This window comes from Geotrypetes seraphini, chromosome 19 (assembly GCF_902459505.1).
Source record: "Geotrypetes seraphini chromosome 19, aGeoSer1.1, whole genome shotgun sequence".
NCBI lineage: Eukaryota > Metazoa > Chordata > Amphibia > Gymnophiona > Dermophiidae > Geotrypetes > Geotrypetes seraphini.
The window spans coordinates 21993769-22008555 of record NC_047102.1 but is presented as its reverse complement, the minus strand read 5'-3'; the positions used below and the strand labels follow the sequence as shown (position 1 = coordinate 22008555).

General features: G+C 42.4%; 1 protein-coding gene across 3 annotated transcripts in view; it reads left to right on the top strand.

The window, feature by feature from the left end:
• OSBPL5 (oxysterol binding protein like 5) overlaps positions 1–14787 on the top strand; it is a 431224-nt gene that overhangs the window by 339835 nt on the left and 76602 nt on the right. For all 3 annotated transcript variants that reach the window (XR_004537637.1, XM_033928646.1, XM_033928647.1), the window contains exons 12-13: positions 5490–5588; positions 9102–9198. Coding sequence is in view for 2 of the 3 variants with exons in the window: in XM_033928646.1 (XP_033784537.1) it covers positions 5490–5588; positions 9102–9198 (196 nt within the window). In the remaining variant the exon portion in view is untranslated. The remainder of the gene's footprint in view (positions 1–5489; positions 5589–9101; positions 9199–14787) is intronic.

Sequence of the window (14787 nt, the reverse complement as noted above, 5' to 3'; positions counted from 1 at the left end):
CCTCTGCCATCTCTCTCTCTCTCCCTGACTCCCCCCATGTCCATCTCTCCCTCTCTTTCTCCCTCTGTCCTCCTCCAAAATCCATCTCATTGTCCTTCTGCCCCCCTCTGCCATCCCCAAGTCCATCTCTCCCTGTCCCTCAAATCTGACATCTTTCCCTCAACCCCTTATTCCATTCCTCCCATCTCTCCCTCCTTCCCTCATTTGAGTCCAACATCTCTCCCTACCCCACTCCCTCCCCAAGTCTTATTGGGTGGGGCCTTATTTCTAGGGCATGCCGGTGGAAGAAGCACCTTGCTACTGGCCAGCGATCCTGCTGGTTGGCTCTCTCTGCCACGTCCCTTCACTGAGATCTACGCCTTCTCCTCCCCCTTCCTGAAATATCTTGTAAAAGCACAGCGCTGCCTTCCACCGACCCCAGTATCTTCTCTCCTGTTTCCGCTAGGGCTAGCTGCTATGGAGAGAAAATGCCAGGGCCAGCAGCAGGGCGGCGCTGTGCTTTTACAAGACATTTATGGTAGACACACATGGGGGGGGAGTAGATCTTGGCAAAGGGACATGGCAGAGAGAGCTGACCAGCAGGCATGCTAGCCAGTAGCAAGATACCACTCCCAGCCTCGCAAAAGATGCTTCTTTCCTCGCAGGATCCCTGTTGAGCCCTGTTACAATACTACCGGCAATTTTGGGGAAAGCCATGGCCCCCCTCCCCCCCTGTTCCAACACCTATGTGTTAGCCTGACCCCCCAACTTTTTCATTTCAGGTGGCATCTCTAGAATCATTATTCAAGAAAGAGACTGCACAAGCAGGGGTTGGGGTGAGCATGGGCAAACACAGCCAGACACAATCATGGAAGGTACACAAAAAGAACATAAGAAACGCCTTCGCCGGATCAGACCTAGGTCCATCTAGTCCGGCGATCTGCACATGCGGAGGCCCAGTTAGGTGCTCCTTATTGGAGACCCAGATTTCCCATGTCCCCCGATGTGATTTGCAAGAAGGTGTGAATCCAACTTGCGCTTGAAACCCAGAACAGTAGTCTCTGCCACAACCTCCTCTGGGAGAGCATTCCAAGCACCCACCACTCGTTGTGTGAAACAGAACTTCCCGACATTTGTCCTGAACCTGCTGCCGCTCAGTTTCAGGCTATGACCTCTTGTCCGTGTCACATCTGAAAATGTCAGTAATGCTGTTTCCTGGTCAATTTTATCAAATCCTTTTAATATTTTAAAAGTCTCTATCAAATCTCCTCGCAGTCTTCTCTTTTCGAGGGTGAACAGTCCCAGTTTTCTGAGGCGTTCTTTGTAGCTCAAATTCTCCATACCTCTGACAAGTTTCGTGGCTCGTCTCTGCACATTCTCCAGCAGAGTTATATCCTTCTTAAGGTATGGAGACCAGTGTTGGACACAGAATTCTAAGTGTGGTCTGACCATTGCTCTGTAAAATGACATTATGACGTCTTCCGATCTACTCGTGATCCCCTTTTTAATCATGCCCAACATCCTGTTTGCTTTCCTCGCCGCCGCCGCACATTGAGCCGATGGTTTTAGGGTTCTGTCTATCAGTACCCCCAAATCCCTTTCTTGTTCGCATTTGGCTAATGTCACACCCATTATCCTATATTCATGTTCTTTGTTTTTCTTTCCCAGATGCATTATCTTGCATTTGTCTGCGTTAAAATTCATCTGCCACTTTATCGCCCACTTTTCCAGCTGGTTCAGATCCTTCTGAAGATCCTCGCAGTCCCTTTGAGAGCCAACCACCCGACATAGTTTTGTATCATCTGCAAACTTGATTATATTGCATGTTGTCTCCTCTTCCAGGTCATTTATAAAAATATTGAACAAGATGGGCCCAAGAACAGAGCCCTGGGGCACGCCGCTAGTCACCTTCTCCCAGTCCGAGAATTTCCCATTTATGCTTACTCTCTGCCTTCTGTTCTCTAACCATTTGCCGATCCATCTGTGCACTTCTCCTCCTATTCCATGACTTAGTAATTTACTCATAAGCCTTGCGTGCGGGACCTTGTCAAATGCTTTCTGGAAGTCCAAGTAAATTATGTCCACTGGATGTCCACTATCCATGTGTTTGTTCACCTTCTCAAAGAATTTAAGTAAATTTGTCAAACATGACTTCCCCTTCCTGAAGCCGTGTTGACTAGCTCTTATTAGGTTGTGATCTTCCAGATGTTGTACAATGTTATCTTTAATTACTGCTTCAATTATCTTCCCAGGGACCGATGTGAGACTCACAGGTCTGTAGTTTCCCGGTTCACCTCTTGATCCTTTCTTGAAAATTGGGATGACATTTGCTATCCTCCAGCCATCTGGTATTTGCCCGGTTCTAATTGACATGTTAGCTAAGGATTGTAATAGTTCCCCAATTTCTACCTTAAGTTCCTTTAATACTCTCGGGTGAATTCCGTCCGGTCCAGGGGATTTGTCATTCTTTAGTTTGTCAATCTGAAAGTATATCATGTCCAACTCCACATTTACTATTGCGAGGCTTTCCTCTATGCCTCCGGTGAATATCCTCCCTGTTTCTGGCATTGTTGCAGTGTCCTCATTTGTGAAGACAGGTGCAAAAAATAAATTTAACCTATCGGCAATCTGTTTGTCTTCTTTAATTGACCCTTTCCTTCCTTGGTCGTCGAGAGGGCCCACTGCCTCTCTTGCTGGTTTCTTTCCTTTTATATATCTAAAAAAGGGCTTAAAGTTTTTGGCTTCTTTCGCTATCTTTTCTTCATAGACTTTTTTGGCGTCTCTTACCACTATATGACACTTTTTCTGGTCGATTTTGTGACAGTTCCAGGCCTCTGTCGTTTTTTCTCGTTTCCATCTTTTAAACGATTTCCTCTTTTCCCGCACTGCATCCTTCACCTCTTTGGATAACCAAGCTGGTTCTCCTTTGACCTTTTTTCGCCTTCCTTTGGATATCTTCGGTATGTAAAGATTCTGTGCTTCTATGATGGTGTTTTTCAGAAGAGACCATGCTTGATCAACTGTTTGGATTTGTGCTTTCCCCTTCTTGAGCCGTTTTCTAACCATGGTTCTCATGCTGTCATAATTCCCTTTTTTGAAGTTAAAGGTTGTGGCTTTAGTCTTGATTGGTTTCCCTTTTCCGATGCCAATGGAAAAATTGATCATATTGTGATCACTTGTCCCCAGAGGGGCCGCAACTCAAAACCACAAGTTCTGCTAACTTCACAAGACCAGGCATGAAAGGAACAGCCTTTTAATTCAAAAGTAAAAGGTCTTGAGAAGGGCTGAGAGGGCCCAAAACATTATCCATGGCTTGTGACTACACACCTCAAAACTCTTTCTCAAGTCAGATAGCAGGTTCTGGTCACAACCAGAACTCAGAACAGGACTCACACATAGTCAGCACAAAGAAGTTTGACTTACCTCAGCCAAGTAGAATATCTAGTTAGAAATTATAGTCAAAAGCATATACTGAGGTCTCTTCTTCCTTCTTCTCCCTTGGGCCCCCTTAACCTTGCTCTGGCCCTGCCTTTTATACTTCCTGGCAGCTTCTTTCCCAGCTCCATCCCTCTCATGTCACTTCTCCCTAGGGAGGGACTATGTAGATTAAGGTGGCTCTGACTTGATTTTTTTTTAATTTGCATGGGAGGGAGGGGTCTGAGCTGTCAAACCTTACTTTCCTGTCAGTGCCTTAGCCAATCAGCGCTCAGGCACTGATCAGAAAGTAAGGCTATGACAGCTCAGATCTGTCGGCAAATTTTGGCCGCAAATGAAGGCAGCGAGGTTAGGGAATCACCCGGCGATAATAAAGAATCTCCTGGAGTGCTCCTATAAATATTAATACTTAGTAGCATAGTAAATGACGGCAGAAAAAGACCTGAACAGTCCATCCAGTCTGCCCATAAGTTATAGAGTCGGAGACTGCTAGGAAGCTCGGAAAATACGGTAAGCTGTTTTGATAATCCACCGCTAAAATATATGAACGCTAAACCGGCTGGAACTGGTTTAGCGACTACGTTAAAGTTTTGAGAATCTTCCCCTTTGAGGGATAATCCAGCAGGGTGAGTGGTAATGTCCTAGAGACTCCCTCACAGAGGCATACATTAAAAAAGTTCTATTCAGACTGTCTCAGGTATGACACTTCTGAAATTGGTCAGGCTTAGAGATTCTGTTTTAATGTAATTTCTTTTATTATTTATAATGATTTAGGGCATTCCAAGATTAACTATTGGTGCCTTGTTCAGCATTCTAGTTTGACCTTGTAGGTGTGGTAAAATGGTTCACTTCCTACTGTACTACATCAGAGTGGATCAGAGATGACTTTTAACAATGAGGGGCTCTTTTTAAGTAGCAATTTCAGAACAAATAGGGGTTCTTTAAAACCTGTGCCTCGGTTCTGCACTCCAGAAATAGCAATCTGAGTCACCAACATATTCATGAACAGTAGGAGGATGTGAGGTAGCATAGACTCTGGACTAATTAATTATCTGGCGGGGAATTTTCTTCCATTCTGGTAAAATCAGTCCCATAGATGTAAACTGATGATGGAGGGAGGGGGGCAGGGGAGAACACTTCATTCTAATAATTTTAGTTTGCTATTAGGCCTAAAGGGTTTTTTCCCCCTGCTTTCTTGTATGGGAAAAATGCTTCCTATAAAGGCCCTCTAGTGTAGGGTTACCAGATGTCCGGATTTCCCCAGACATGTCCTCCTGGCACTTTGTTTGGGTTTTGAAAAGCTTCCCCTGAAATTGTGGCGGGCAAGAGGGCATCCGCACATGCACGGATGCCCTCCTGCTCAACCAGAGCAAGCAGCAGGGGCGGGGCTAGGGCAGAATTAGGGACAGGACTGGGGCATAACAGGGTGGAGATGGGGTGGCCTGGGGGCGGGTCTAAGGGTCTGGATTTTACGAATGTAAAATCTGGCAAACAAGTTTGATGTGTGTCTTGTCTGTAGCCATGGGTCAGGAGCTCCCTTGACCAGCAGTGTAGATGGAGCAGCTAGGTCCAAGGCCGGGTGAAGCAATACAGGAAACAAGCAGTTTGTATGGAGCAGGAACCAGATTCAAGCACATTATGGAAGAACTCTGTACGATGTCATAAAGAGGAGCTAGACTGCAATAAACTCGGAGCAGACCCGCTGCAAGTGCCTCTGCCTGACTCTTCTTATATTTGATCAGGGATTAGATACATCTCTTTTTAGTCCAATGGGCTTTTGCAGGGGGTGGGCATTTCTTATTACCACTGGCGTTCATACTTACTTAAACTTGGCTTATAGCCAAGTGCTCTCTGTGGTTCAACTGCAATTCTCCAGTCTCTGGCACACAGGGCCATGAGTTTGAATCCTGCCACACTAGGGCATTGCATTGCAATTATGTGGGGTAACACATAAAACGACTGATAGGTTCCCTTCTGGGCAACGGCTTCTTGTTTATACTTCTATTCCTTGTATTAATGATTGATTGGATTTTTTAAGTATGTTTTTTTTTGTTTGTTTGGTTGGTTTTGTACAGGGACTCAAAAAGCCATACAATCCCATCCTTGGGGAGACATTCCGTTGCTCCTGGTTTCATCCTCAGACACACAGTCGAACCTTTTACATAGCAGAACAGGTAAACTACTTTCTTCTGGAGTTTTAATATTTATCTTATCAAACGGACCTGAGGGCTTTCATTTTGCCTTGGAAAAGTGGATATAGCAAAACAATGTTTTCAGAAGAACAAGATTTAAGCTTTTAGAACTGAACTCACACCTCATAGAGGGGACAAAACAATGCTAGAAACAATAAATCATTATTTAATTTTTTTTTTGAAGATTTTATTTAGAAATAGACAATATCACAAAACTACAACGCAAACAAATAGCTTCAAAAGCAGTTGTACAAAGGAAAAGAAACAGACTTCCCCACCCCAAACCCAAATAGCCAAGCACTAAGGGCTAGATTAACTAAGGACACTGATTGTGTCCAAACCACTTTGCGACCCGATTGTTCCCCGACCCGATTCACTAACCTTGGTGCTGATCAACCTCCGATCCGATCCACACATGCAAATGAGGGGGAACGGCGTGCAAATGTAGGCAAAAAACTGAGGAACACCAACTGGGCTGGCTGATCAAAAAAATAAGCGACTTCCCTGCTCTCTGCCCCAACTCTTCTGCCCTTCCCTACAGTGCAAGCCCGTGGTTTTAACCTGCGGGTTTAAAGTGGCTTAAAACCAAAAAATAAAGTAAAAAAAAGTTTCCAGCTTTACTGGGCACAGTGGGCCAGTGCATGTGCAGACCATCTACAGGCAAAGAAGATCGCTGGAGAGCGATCCATGCAGTCGGTTGGGGCATGATTCCGATCGCCCTTATTTGCATGAGGACGCTTCTTGAATCAGCCCCACAGCCATGGATCAGATTGGATCCGTAGGCTTAGTGAATCCAGCCCTAAATGACCTAGTCAAAACAATCTGAAAGCTGTATATACCCCCACTCCACCCCCCTGCTCCTGGGAGACCTAACAAAAATGTTTTTTATACACTACACAATGACAAATATACATCACAACATTTATGAAAACTAGTAAAACTGCCATGGCGAAGAGCCATTAATTTAGACATTAAATAAAGGTAGCCCATTTTGGTTAACACCAGATGTAAAGTAGGCAGCGTGGCTTGCTTCCACCATCTTGCCAAAGTCAATTAACTGGCCACAAATAAATGAATAGCCAATTTGTGAACCGAGAGTGGCTGATGAAGGAGACAAAAGTCCACTGACATAAGAACATAAGAATAGCTTTACGGGGTCAAACCATTGGTCCATCAAGCCCAATAGCCCATTCTCATGGTGGCCAATCCAGGTCCCTAGTACCTGGCTAAAACCCAAGGAGTAGCAATATTCCATGCTATTGATCCAGGGCAAGCAGTGGCTTCCCTCATGTCTTTCTCAATAACAGACTATGGACTTCCACCAGGAACTTGTCCAAATCTTTCTTAAAACCAGCTACGCTATCCACTCTTACCACATCCTCTGGCAAGGCATTCCAGAGCTTAACTATTTTCTGATAAGAAGTTTCCAGAATAGCACAATAAATCATTATTAGCACGACGCTGTCGAATTATGAGGGTGGCAAATACGAAGTGGTGTAACAAATTCAAAGGAGACTGTCCAATAAGAGAGTCACACAGTCTTTAACACTTCCATATAACAAACAAGGTCCAAGGTGCAGAAATGGCATGGCTGTGTTTCGACAAAACAACAAATGACAGCATCATGGGTCTTAACGGTATTTCACTGGACGGATTTGAATATCAAAATGCCAATGTAAAGCCAACAAACAACAAATCCCTTAAAATGCATAAGAAAATGGCAAACAAAAATTCATGCATCAGTTACCGGTAATCGTTTTGTGATCGTTCTTCCTAAGCAATTAAGCTGCATAGTATCAGTGCTACTAGTTCAGACATGTTGGTGTTTGATCTCATGGTCTCTGTTGTCCCAGCTGATTCGCCTGGTCTTTGCCAAGTTTTGAGGGAGATTTCCCAGTCTTGGCATGGGCCGCAGATCCTGGCATCATCATTTGTTGCAATTTTGAATATGTTAAGGTTTGATGTGTGTGCACTGCCTTGGAAAGTCTATAAAAGCAGTTTAGAAAATTTGTTAATTAAATTGAATTGAATTTTCTGTTTCCAGATGGCAGTTCATCTTCATTACATTATCAGGATTTCTTGCATGAGACATTATCACACTGTGCCTACTGCTATCAATATAATTACCCAGTTGGACATTGGAAAGTGGCACCTAAAGGGCAGTACATTGGTTTGGCTTAGCACATCCATCTGTTAGTATGCATCTGTTCTGTCAATGTGCCCTAAAAAATTTGAGGGAAACTCCCACATTTTGTATACACAGTAGAGTCTTAGTTAACTGGGACTCTCACCCAAGCGGCAAAAAAAAATCGCCAGTGGAAAAAAAAATGTCCCCCGAAGCACCATTGGCAGCGGTCCTGAGCCGCAAACCCCACCTCCCTCCCGACCCGAAGCATCAGCTTGGCAGTGTCCTGAGTCGCAAATCCTTCCTCAAATCCCGAAGAAGCTACAAACCCCCTCCCTCCCGCTCTGAAGCACCAGTGTGGCAGCAGTCCTAAACTGCAAAGCTCTCCTCTCTCCTTCTCTCCCTCCCTCAAGCCCCTTAGTGGCAGAAGTAGGTGATAGTCCTGAGCCACAAACTCCCTCACTCCCTCCATCACTCTCTCTCTCTCTTTCCCTTACCTGAAGCGCAGCGGTCTGCAGGAAGCAGCCTCAAAACAGGCTGCTCATGGCCAGCCCCGGCAGGGCCTTTCCTCTGATGCGTCACTTCCGACACATCAGAGGAAAGGCCCTGCCAGGGCTGGCTGCAAACAGCGTGTTTTGAGGCTGCCGACTACTGCACTTCAGGGTTAAGGAAGAGAGAGAGGGAGGGAGGGGGGTTCATGGCTCAGGACTTCCACCTGCTTCTGCCACTAAGGGGCTTGAGGGAGGGAGGAGGGCTTTGCGGCTCAGGACCACTACTGAGCTGTTGGTTCGGGGTGGGATGGGGAGAATTGAGACTGTGTTAGACAGGGTTTGTAACACACTCTCAATTAACCAGAAGAACAGTTATCTGGTATTCACCAATCCCCGTGGGCGCCGGATAGCTGAGATTCGGCTGTAGTGCTTCATATGCAAATGCATGCAACTTAATTGTTTAAGAAGCCAATTGGTTAATAAACATTGTATTACCGGTTGAAAAGACACCACCCTTGCCTTTTTTGTTTGACAAATCACTTAATCCCCCATTGCCCCAAATACATTAGACAAAGTGTGAGCCCACCGGGACAAATAGGGAAAAAAATGCTTGAGTACCTGAATGTAAACTAATTAGACTATAAATGGTATATAAATGCTTAAATAAATAAATTTGAATGTTAAGCTCTAATGTGAATTAAAACAGTTTTCATTAAAAGTTTGAAAAAACTGGAGGAAAAATGTCAAAATATTGTAGGGAAATGTCCAAAAATGACCCTAAAATTAACCCAACATTTTTCTGTATACTGTACTTCCCTATTATTAAAGGAAACTAACGATCCAGTACCATTTTGTCATCCATCTTTTCTTTTTTTGCAGGTATCTCATCACCCTCCAGTGTCTGCCTTCTACGTCAGTAACAGGAAGGATGGATTCTGCATTAGCGGCAGCATTCTAGCCAAATCCAAATTTTACGGTACAAAAACAAGGATTTGAGATAAATTTGCTGCTTCATTGTGTCTTCTGTCTGCCAGCAGTATATGTGGTAAATCTAGAACCAAGGCAATGGTTTTTATCTAGAGCAGTAGTTTCTGGTTTTGTCTTCTGCTTAACTATATCCCTCCCCCTTATTATTCTATCATGATATCCAATCCCAGTCCCAAGCACTCTTAGAAGACTGTAATGCTGTTCGAAGGGCCAATGTAAGGATTAGTCAGAAATAACGTAATTGAGTTTTCATGCCACACATTCTCTGATACTTATTCAGATAGACAACTTGACTGAGATTTTTGTAGAGTTCTTAAATCATATTTGTGTGGGATTAGATAAGGAAATTCTAAATGAGAGTCTGATTGTATAGTGTTTTTAAATACATATATTAATTCCCCCTGTTTTAAGGGTTTGTTATCTTCACCAAATTTTGCTTCCAAGCTGCAGGCAGTATCAGTCGAGCTGTAGAGTAGCTATAAGTTACTAACTCTTCTTCTTTACTAATTGACTGCTCAAATGGTGTGGGGTCCCTAAATATGTCCCCTATTGCTTCAGAAAGTGAGCTGTTCGACACTACTGAAAGTGTTCATGAACCTTTAGACAAAACTGCTTCTGAATTATCAGATATGAACTACCTTCCCCTGTTCTCCAGTTGACCCAGGTACTCCAACACATGAATGCAAAACTGGAGGACCATGTCTGGGGGAGGAGGGGGGGGGAGCAAAATCCAAGATTGTTATGGATCGGGGTCAATTTCAAAATAACCTTCCACTCCACCAGAATTCTATGATACTTTTTCCATATCTTCTCTGTTACCTCCCATACATAGCCCCTCCTCTTTTATCTTTTTCAGTTCACTTCCCTTCCACAGTCATGATGATAGTGATCACCTTCCTGTTTCTCTTGTTCTGTCTTTACCCATTGTTTCTTTAGTACCACATAGCAATCAAATAAAGCCCTCAATTGGGCTGTTACATTATATGGTAAAAACTAGACTGAATATTTGGATTATCCTGAGAACAAAGCCCACTTCCAGCATTCAAGGGTTATAATTAATCATATTTACTTTCTGGAATCTTCAAGGTGGCAGTGGCGTACCAAGGGGGGGGGGGGCGGTCCGTCCCGGGTGCCAAGCCCTGAGGGGGTGCTCCTGGTCCGGTCTGGTTCCCCACCCCCTGCGCCGGGTGTCGCGTCTGGAAACAGCCTGCAGCAAGATCGCGATGCCAGCGATCTTTGCCTGCTTCGGCTGTTTCCTCCGCCACGGTATGTATTGGGTCCTCCCAGAGCTTATGAAAAAGCTACCTGATTGGTTATGGTTAGAATGGCAGCTCATGTTTCCTATTAGGCTTCAAGCTAGCATACCACTATAACCATGAAGTGCATCACACTCTTCTACCACGGTCTCAGAACTGGAGCCTACGCAAGGTATTTATATCACAAACTCGAGTGATCAGCGTAGTAATTTAGCTCCCTGATCCAATCACTGACCGCTTAGGTTTTAAAACATATAAACTTTAATAATTTAATCTTAAAATATTTCTTGTAGAAAACTTTTTTTAAATATATATACTTTTAGTTCATTTTATTTTAATTCATTTTATAGAAAACCTCACTATCAGTGCAAATTTGCCCACTTTGTATGCACTATTAAGGATTTGAAAAAATGACAAGCTACTTATCTTTAAACGGCGCTTGTCTCTGGATATGTTTTTTTCAGCAGTGCTCAAATAGTTGCACAAGCCAGTATTGCACAAACTGACGCGGCCAGCGTTTTGCGGACTCACTGTTTGTCCGCTGCTTCAGGGCCAGCACTGCGGCATTCAATTCTAAAAATAAAGAACTACATTAGTTTTTTACTAAAACACTAACCAATTAGTTCAGTAAGATGTTACTTACAGCATTCAGTTCCAACGTCAAATTTTTCAAACCAAACTAAAATGGCACCAGAGGCTGGTATTTATACAAATCTATCACATGACCACCCAACGTCACATGCCTCATCACAAGGCACCTCCCACTTTAACATACATAGCAATCTTAAAGGGAAGTTTTTTAGAGAGATATTTTAAAAAGAACAGACTATATTTATCAATAAAAATGCTGCCACTCCATGTTTTTATTGAGACCCCTAGGGCTCAGCGTATCCAACCTGTGGATCCATCGCTGCTCATGTTGAGCCAAAAAAACGCCTAAAGTCACCCCCTCGTGCCCCCGGGGATAAAACTTCAATGACCACCACCTTTAAAGATATAAATTGATGGTCAAAATCCACACAATGCTTTGCAAGGGGAGCCCCTAGGTTCCGATTTTTAATATTGCTTTTGTGTTCGGTAAGACGAGTGTTTAATTTTCTAGAAGTTTGTCCTACATAGAGTTTACCACACGGGCACTGTATAATGTAGATATCCCCAGATGTTTTACAATCAGAATCATGTTTGAGGATATATTGTTTCCCATCACGAGGGTTACAGAACATCCCAGTACAAATCATAACCGTGCACATTTGGCAAGACCCACATTTCTGATGACCTAAATATACTACCTCTTCAGTCGAATTGGCAGTGGGCAAGATTGAGGGGCACAAAATCTCCCTTAAATTCCAGTTCCTCCGATATGCCACCCTAAGGTGGTGATCCTTAAAAGTCCCCGATATCTTAAGGATATCCCAGTGTTTTCTAAGGGATTTAACCAACTGGTAACTGTTACTAGAGTAAGTAACCACACATGTCATGCACTGTTCACCCAACTGTTGAGCTACCGACCGTTTAGGGGCAAACAGGCCATCCCGCTGACAATACAGAGCTCGCTGTAGAAGCTATTTTGGGGGGATATCCTCTTTGCAGAAACTTACTTTTCAACTCATTAGCCTGCATCTTAAAATCAGTCGTAGAGGAACATATTCTCCTGATTCTCAGGAACTGAGAATAAGGAAGACTTTTTTTAAGGGAAGTAGGATGAGCACTAGAAAAGTGCACGACTGAATTACAGTCGGTCGGTTTAATGTAAACTTCAGTGCAAAAGGTTCCATTTTTAACCACAATATTAACATCCAAAAATGAGATTTGGACAGGGCTATATACGTGGGTGAACTTAACTTTAGGATGACAGCAATTTAAATAGGAAAAAAACTCCAATAAGGTGAGATATATAGATGACATTTTCCTCCTTTGGAATGGTGGGTTGGACACCTTATTGGAGTTTTAAGATTAAATTATTAAAGTTTATATGTTTTAAAACCTAAGCGGTCAATGATTGGAGCAGGGAGCTAAATTACTATGCTGATCACTCGAGTTTGTGATATAAATACCTTGCGTAGGCTCCAGTTCTGAGACCGTGGTAGAAGAGTGTGATGCACTTCATGGTTATAGTGGTATGCTAGCTTGTTTCCATTTATTATTTACTACCACTTGGGATACTTATTTATAGATTGTATCCTATTAGGCTTCGTCATCTTCTCAGTATTAAAATGCCTAGGTTGCGGAAAAACAATAAGATATTAATGGACACATGGAAAACTTTGAGATATGTTAATAATTTAACACCTCTTACAATTCAAAAATCTACATATCAAAATATCTGGCTAAACTCCAGGATCCAAACAGGTGGTTTTAAGATTGTCTGGAAGGATTGGATTAAAACAGGTATACGAACCTTAAATGATGTTATATCTGATGGTAAACTGCTGGAGTTTTCATAGTTGCAAATAAAATTTGGTCTTGATAAAAAACAAAGTTTTAAATGGTTGCAACTGATGCAGGCTATTCAGGCAGGGTTCCCTGAATGGAAATCTCTTAATAATCAATTTAGTTTAGATTTCCTATGCTTTCAGGCAGACTTCTTGGGTCACCAAGCTGCACAGTGGTATAAATTATTATCTGGCTATATAAATAAGAAACCAAAAACTGGACTTAGAGATATTTGGAGCATTGAGATTAAGCATCAAATTAATGCATCTCAGTGGCCACGTATTTGGTCCTGGAGGTTGAAGTGTACAATGTCTGCTTCTATGAGGCAAACATGGTTTTTCCTGTTGCATAGAGCACTCTGGACCCCTGTTCGTTTACAAAAATTGGACTGCTCTAGGTCTAATAGATGTTGGCATTGTAACCTTGAAGCTGGAACTTTAGATCACTTGTTGTTTTATTGTCCATTCATTAAAAATTTTTGGATCTCTATTTGGGATCAAATAAATCAATTAATGGAAAATTATGTAGCGTTATCATACGACACAATTATATTTGGCATGCTGATGAGAGCTAAGCCTCAAATATCTGCAAATAATAATAAGCTTTTGATGATATTGACAGGAGTTGCCATTCAACAAATAACGTATAACTGGAAAGATTGGACAAGGCTGAATTATTGTTTCTGGTGGAATTCAGTATGTCATGTGTTTAAAATGGAAAGTGTGTTTAAGATGGAAAGAACGTTGGTAGTTCAAAGAGGTTACTATAAGAAATTTAAGGATGTGTGGGGGCCATTTTTACATATTAATTTTTACATATGGATCGGAGGGGTTGGATTTCTATTAATAATATATATGAATGATAAGATAATATATTCATGTGGTATATTTTTTGTTGTATATGGAGGGAGGGGGTGGGAAATATTTCTTTTTATAGTATAATATGGTAGATTTTCAAGTGATATTGTTTAATTATGCTGTACACATATATTGTTTAATATATGCTGTACACTTGTTGTGAATCATAAAATGAATAAAGAATAAAAAAAAAAAAAAAGAAAAGAAAAGGCCCGAGAGAAGTAGTCTAAGCGCGAGGTGATGAGAGTGTGGACAAGGGTTTGGGTCATGTATTCAGAGAGACGAGGACAGATTTTGATAATGTTATAAAGGAGGAAGAGACAGGATTTGGCGGTCTGTTGGATCTGAGCAGAGAAGGAGAGGAGAGCATTATATTATTTTTAGGCATATACCTCCCATTTTATGAAGCCGCGTCGGAGCTAATAAAAAAGCCAGCAATAAAAAAGCCTAGTGCGGCTTCGTAAAAGGGGGGGGGATAAAATATATATATACGAGGGGGTGCTGAAAGGTTCTCAGTCCAACCACAAAGAGAATAAAGTGGATATGGTTCAATCAATGATCTGAAAAAATGTCAAACCATAGAATTTTCATTTCTGCAAATTGACACTTAATGAAATAAGATCACACTCTTCTCAGCTACAGGGGCAAAATGACGCTCAGAATTTAGAAACTTGGTTGGTTGGGCTGAGAACTTTCGTATACACATACACGTGGAATGCTCAATTGGAAAGATTAATTTTAAGAAAATGTTGAATGCTTTTCAATGAAAATGTTGCTACTTCTGTTCTTCCTCTAAGATACAGTGCCAACAAATATCTGGGTTTTAACTTTTTATAGTTTTACTAGTCTTATAGCCCGTTACATTAACGGGTGCTAGAATATATGTGTGTGTGTCTCTCTATTTATTTCTCTCTCTCTCCCCGACTGCCGCTTTCTTTCTTTCTGCCTTTCTTTTTCCTTGGCTGTCCAACACCACCCCTTGCCTGCTCCCCCTGTCCATTCTCCCTTCCTTTTACCTCCCCTGTGTCCACC